Below are 6,063 nucleotides of genomic sequence, written 5' to 3'. Positions count from 1 at the left end.
AGGATTCACTTTGCCGATGCTTTTTCAAATTTGAAAACCTGGAAGAAGCACCTGCTACAGTGCCAGATCCAGTGAGAATTCACACCTAGCAACACTGCCATTGCCGTATGCTGTGTGGCAGTTACTACAGAGAAAAATGTTTAAAATGACACAATTAGAATAGCTGCAGTTTATTTTATTGCTTGTGTTGATACTTAATTCTCCAAAGTCACATGCCCAAGGCACCAGGATAGTCGGTTACATGTTCCTGCAACTATATGACCAAATTATTTCATCGATACATTTTTCAATGCAAAGTAAATCCGTACCTGAGGGCACAAGTAGAAGTTAAGGGGAAATAAATTCAAGATATAAATTGGGATGCACTTCCTCACAGAACGCTCACTCAGAACCATTAAATCAAACAGCTAAACTGGAAACCTGAACACATTGACTGTTGAATACCAGTTAACTCATTGTTGTTGATCTACTGATGGACACCACCTATGAGTTATCTTGTACACCATCTATGAAGCTAAAGTGCCAAATACGAGAATGTACCCCTTACATGGGTAACACCTGTAAATAGAGTCTGAAATAAGAACGTGGTGAGAAGTTAAGCAAAATGATCCTTTTTATTGGCTTACTAGAAAGATTCCAATAAGCAAGCTTTCGAGGCAACTCAGGCCCCTTCTTCAGGCAAGATGTAATCAAGCAACACGCTACAACACCCTAGTACTACTGAAATATGAATGTAAAATCAATGTGGCATCATTGAACAAAATATTTCACTTTCAGTTAGTATTTTCCTATTAGCCATATTTGGATAACAATGAGTTTTAACAAAAAGTAAGTGTAGAACCACAACCATCTGAAAACCTCTCAATGACTCTTAACAACTCTCACCACTGGAAACTCCGACATTTGATTACAACACATTTAGCAACATCTAACTTATTAGACCCAGCTGGTTTATCGCTCAGATGCTGCACACATCTGAGAAAGAATTTTCTCTTTTCTGTGCCAGCTACGAAATAACTTGAATAGCTTGTTTTTATGAAAAATATATATATTTTTTTATTTTAATAAATAGTATATTAAAATAACACCCTGATTTTGCATTGGTGTCATGAACAAATTCAGCTGTTCCCACTGGGGCATTCAAAGTGTTAATAGCTATCTGGATGAAGTAGTTGAAGACCTTCTGTAGTCGATAACCAATCAAGTCTGAAGGACTGAATAGTGTGCTTCTCATTTTCTTATGTTTAAACTTGCGCCTGAAGGTTGCTAATATATTTACTATTAAATGTGATCTTACAATCAGAGCTATGGAGTCAAATAGGATAAGACGGATTCCCGAGTATTTACACCAATCAATTTCCGTTGGGTAATATGTCGATCCTTTTCAGCAGTCTCACAAAGCTGATCTTAATCTCTTTTGTCCTCAAACAATAAATGACTGGATTCATTAATGGCGGAGTCACATTCTGAATGAGTGCTGCTATGACACGAATATCAAGAGAACTGCCTGGGACTCGGCCTGCGGTGTACACACGGCAGCAACCAGGAAAAACACTGAAATGACCAGTAGGTGTGTACCGCAGGAGTCGAAAAGGCCTTCAAACCTCCTTCGTTGCCTGTGACTTTCAGGACTGACATAATGATCTTTGCATATGAAAACAGGATGTACAGCATGGAGCCTATCAGGACACACATTCCTATACTTAAACTTAAATAGCTGTTGATGGTCGTATCAGTGCAGGATAACTTTAACATTGCAGAATGGTCACAAAAGAAATGGAGGAGCTTGTTGGATCCACAAAACTGTAACCTGAAAGTTAAACTGAGTGGAATGGTTAGAGCTATGAACCCACCCACCCAACAACAGACTACTTGTTTGAAGACCACACTGTTGTTTGTAATAGTGTAATAATGGAGTGGCTTACAAATAGCCAGATACCTGTCATAGGCCATGATTGCAAGAAGAAACGACTCCACAGCAGTGACAGATCCACAGAAAAGTGTCTGGATGAAACACCCTGCAATAGATATTCCACTTGCACCAGTGCCAAGGACAGCTAGCAGTTTGGGAATGGTACTGGTTGTAATGACTACATCTACTAGAGCAAGATTGGACATTAAAATATACATAGGAGTGTGCAGGTCCCTGTCAATTAAGACAATAACAATTATAAATAGATTTCCTAATAAGATGAAGGCATATACTGTCAGTAAAACTCCAAAAATGATAAATCTGCTGTTTCTGTCTTGATACCCCGGAAAGCCGATGATGATGAACTCTTGGATTGAGTCATTAAGTTCATTCATTCTGTTTGTGGAAGATGGTCACGCTTAAGGCACTCAAGCTTCAGAAGGCCCTAAAAATTACAAAAGGAAATTACATTATTAAAATTAACAGGGAAATTAAAAAAAGAAAAAAAACGTTTTCATATGATTTAGTTTAAACAAACCATAATATTTCTAATTGTTATGAAAGATTCAAGGAAAATCAGACAACCTGAAGACACCCTATTATACTGAAACAACAACCCAACGCTTCAAATTGTCAAAGGAAAAAAATTAAAAACATAAAAATTTAACATATAGTGCCTTTCACATCTATCTATCTATATTGTCTTTAATATCTATCTATCTATCTATCTATCTATCTATCAATTATATTGTGTCTTTCATATCTATCTATCTATCTATCTATCTATATGCTCACTTATAAGTCGAGTCTCGAATCCCGATCATAAAAATCAGACCCCGACTTATACTCCCGTTCAAAAATCCATCCATCCATCCTTTATCCAACCCGCTATATCCTAACTACAGGGTCACGGGGTCTGCCGGAGCCAATCCCAGCCAACACAGGGCGCAAGGCAGGAAACAAACCCTGGGCAGGGCGCCAGCCCACCGCAACCTTTCAAAAATGTGACACTTCGTTTTTTGTTTTTTTTTTACATCTTCTTGCCTCCTCCAATCTCATACCAGTTTCTCAGATGCATCGAATTTTACTACCTTGGCCATTGACGAATTTTCTATTTGTTAGCTTCGACAAACTCCTGTGTTGTATCAGCAGTAGGTTTGGATTATTATTTTGCTGTAGGATGAAGCACTGCCCAGTGAGTTTGGAGGCATTTACTGGAAGTTGAGCAGATGAGTTGTTTCTCTACACCTCAGAATTCTTTGTGCGACTGCCATCAGCAGTTTATTCATCAATGAAGAGAAGTGTGCCAGGACCTGTGGCAGCCATACAATGTCAAGCCATAACACCGACACCGCCATGTTTAACAGATGAGGTGGTCTGCTTTGAATCTTGGGCAGCTCCTCTTCGCCTCCACACTTTGCTCTTGCCATCACTGTGATCGGGTTCATCTTTGTCTTCTCTGTCCACAAGGCCGTTTTCCAGAATCCAGCAGGCTCTTTGAATTCTCACAAACTGTAATCTGTCCATCCTGTTTTTGTGACTAACTAGTGGTTTGCATCTTGCAGAGTGGCCTCTGTATTTCTGCTCATGAAGTCTTCTGCTGATAGTCATCTCTGACAAACACACACATCTGCCTCCTCAAGACTCTGTCTTATCTATCAGACAGGCGTCTGGGGCTTTTTCTTGACCATAGTGAGGATTCTTCTGTCATCAGCAGTGGGGGTCTTCCTTGGCCTACCAGCCCCTTTGTAATTACTGAGTTCACCTCTGTGTTCTTTCTTCTTCATGATATTCCAGTCAGTTGATTTAGGTCATCCTAAGGTTTTACCAATGTCTTGAATTGTTTTATTCTTGATTCTAGCCTCATAATAGCTTCTTTGACTTTCAGCTGGCATAGGTCTTGTTCTCATGTTGAACAATGGCAACTAAAGGTTTCATTAAACCACAAATAAAAAAAAAATGGTGAAGTGCTTGCAAATGCTCACTTAGAAAAGCAGAGTCGACTGTGTGCTTTTTTTTTTTACAAATGGCCAGTTATTGCAAAATGGGAAACTGTTATGCTTTAATACAAATGGCATATCAAGATCTCCTTTGTTGTCTAATGTTATCCCCTGAAGATGTACTACATTACCTTTCTTGGATACATCCTTCTTTCTACAGTAATTTGGCCGGTGGAAGAGCGGACGGTGTTAACGGTTGTAGATATTCTTTATGATATTGTAAGTTGATGTTTTCATCTTCCGCACCATCACCACCAACTGTTTCAGCACAGTCTATTGATACGCATTTAACCAATTTGCCGTGTAACCGATTGACATTTTTTGGTGTAAATTCATTTGATTCATCTTTTCTCTGAGCTAGGATTGCCCGTGTACTCATTTTTTTTGTTGATAACCCTCCGTGATGAAATTCTTCAATAAGTTTTGGACATAATAACATTTCTAAGAGCTGAGAGTGCAGAAACCGTGTCTGACAAAAGCATTCACACGAATGAGAGGTGAGAAGACAGAGGGCGTGGCTGAATATAGTTGAGAGGAGGGCGGACTTGAAAAATATCATGGCAATATTCTCATCTCGGGACTTGAAAAAATCTTTTCCTGAAAGTCTAGTCTCCTAGTAAGTCTTGTTGCATTGAAATATTTTTTATATAATAGAGAGATGTATTCCTTCTATTGCTGCCTATTTAACTGATTTATCAAAAACTTGAAATAAAATGTACTGTTGTTTGGATGAATGCTTTTTGATGAAGCTTTTATTTATTTAGAAAAGGTTCTTTCTACAGTGTACTCTGAAATCCCAAACCTTTGTGGAATTTTATTTTGTGCACAGATGCCAGCTCTTTCAGTCGGTGCATCGCTATATTTCAGGTTTAGTTCAACAAGATCACCAAATCATCCATTTAACCCTCACAACATCTTCAAGTGCTGACTCAATGCTGTGCCTTCGAGGTTCCCTGAACATCAAAATATGTCAACCTAAACCTGTGTTACATTGATTGGCCATCTTAACCTGTACTAGAGATGAGCTGCAGTTTAGAACAAATGACATGTGGGATATTTGTTCGGGATGTAAATAAAAAATACCCAAAATGGACAGTAAACCCCACTATAATAGAATTGATTAAAAAAATCCACTCAAGTAGATACAATATCCAGATACCGTTATACATACGAGACTAGGGAGTGTCTGGTTCTTTAAGATTTAGGGGAAGAAAGAGGGTCAGCACAGATGTCATTAAAATGGCTTTCATTTCCTATTAAATAGAGGAGAAACAGAAATATGGTGGGTCAAAATTAACCTGAAAGACAAGGCAGCATTCAAAAAGGGATGGAGCTGTACAAAAATGTGATATTTGGAAACAGTTTTGCTTTTTGTAAAGTTAGTGCAACTTAGCAATAGTCTTAGGATTTCAGATTGCAATGATGACATTCAGGTGTATTTTAAAGGCTGTGAGAAAACAAAGTAACTTAACCCTTAAACTGCTGGAACCAGCGATATTCAGTTCCCAGTGCAATTTGCCAGCACGCCGGAGCCGAATATATTTGGCGACACACATTCATTGAATGCTACAACTGGCTCTAGTCACTTCCCAGTGCAATTTTCCAGCATGCCGGAGCTGATCAGTCCATGCTGTACATCTGTTGAGTAGCCAGCTCATGACCAATGCCAAGCGACTCAGCATCACTGCTCCTGGGATTCAGACGCTGAACTAGACTAGCCTGTGTTGGCCTCTGTGTTCTTGCATGTAGCCAGTTCAAGTGCAGTTGGCTTGGTGATTTACTGAATTTCATCAATGGCGTCAGTTGCAAATTGTACAAATAATAATAGATTGTCGCAGTTTTTTTTTTTTTTACAGCTTTTACAGTTCATTGACAGTGGGTAAAATCCGTGTTACAGTAATTGTGATGCTCTTTGCATAAAAAAAGTATGTTTTCCATTAATATTTCACTTCTTCTTGGTGAATTGTGATATTTTCATAAAAAGTGCAGCAAAAAAGTATTTGGCATCCGGGGTTGCATTAACCCTACAAGTATGTGGCAGTTTAAGGGTTAACTGACGTGTAGAATCCATTCTAGTCAATAGTGGGTCAAGATTGACCCAAAGACGTGGCAAGGTAAACATATTTACAAAGCTGTATAAATTATGGCAAT

General features: G+C 38.7%; 1 protein-coding gene across 1 annotated transcript; it reads right to left on the bottom strand.

Annotated features, from left to right (window-relative positions):
* Positions 1–1,352: 1,352 nt before the first annotated feature.
* Positions 1,353–2,307, bottom strand: LOC120521882 (olfactory receptor 6N1-like). Its single transcript, XM_039743182.1, has 2 exons — positions 1,605–2,307; positions 1,353–1,519 (listed from the first exon to the last, which is right to left on the bottom strand). The coding sequence occupies exons 1-2, from the start codon at positions 2,305–2,307 to the stop codon at positions 1,353–1,355; spliced, it is 870 nt and encodes a 289-aa protein (XP_039599116.1).
* Between the last annotated feature and the right edge of the window lie 3,756 nt (positions 2,308–6,063).

Source organism: Polypterus senegalus, unplaced genomic scaffold (genome assembly GCF_016835505.1).
Source record: "Polypterus senegalus isolate Bchr_013 unplaced genomic scaffold, ASM1683550v1 scaffold_9521, whole genome shotgun sequence".
In the NCBI taxonomy this organism is placed as follows: domain Eukaryota; kingdom Metazoa; phylum Chordata; class Cladistia; order Polypteriformes; family Polypteridae; genus Polypterus; species Polypterus senegalus.
Note: the sequence above shows the minus strand (reverse complement) of the source record. Positions and strands in the feature narration are given on the sequence as shown.

What these genes read in the sequence shown, in the direction of transcription:
- LOC120521882 (XM_039743182.1), bottom strand. Translation starts at nt 2,307, where the DNA reads ATGAATGAACTTAATGACTCAATCCAAGAGTTCATCATCATCGGCTTT. An exon ending in AGTCACAGGCAACGAAGGAG is followed by an intron (nt 1,520 to 1,604) that starts GTTTGAAGGCCT and finishes TGTACACCGCAG; the next exon opens with GCCGAGTCCCAGGCAGTTCT.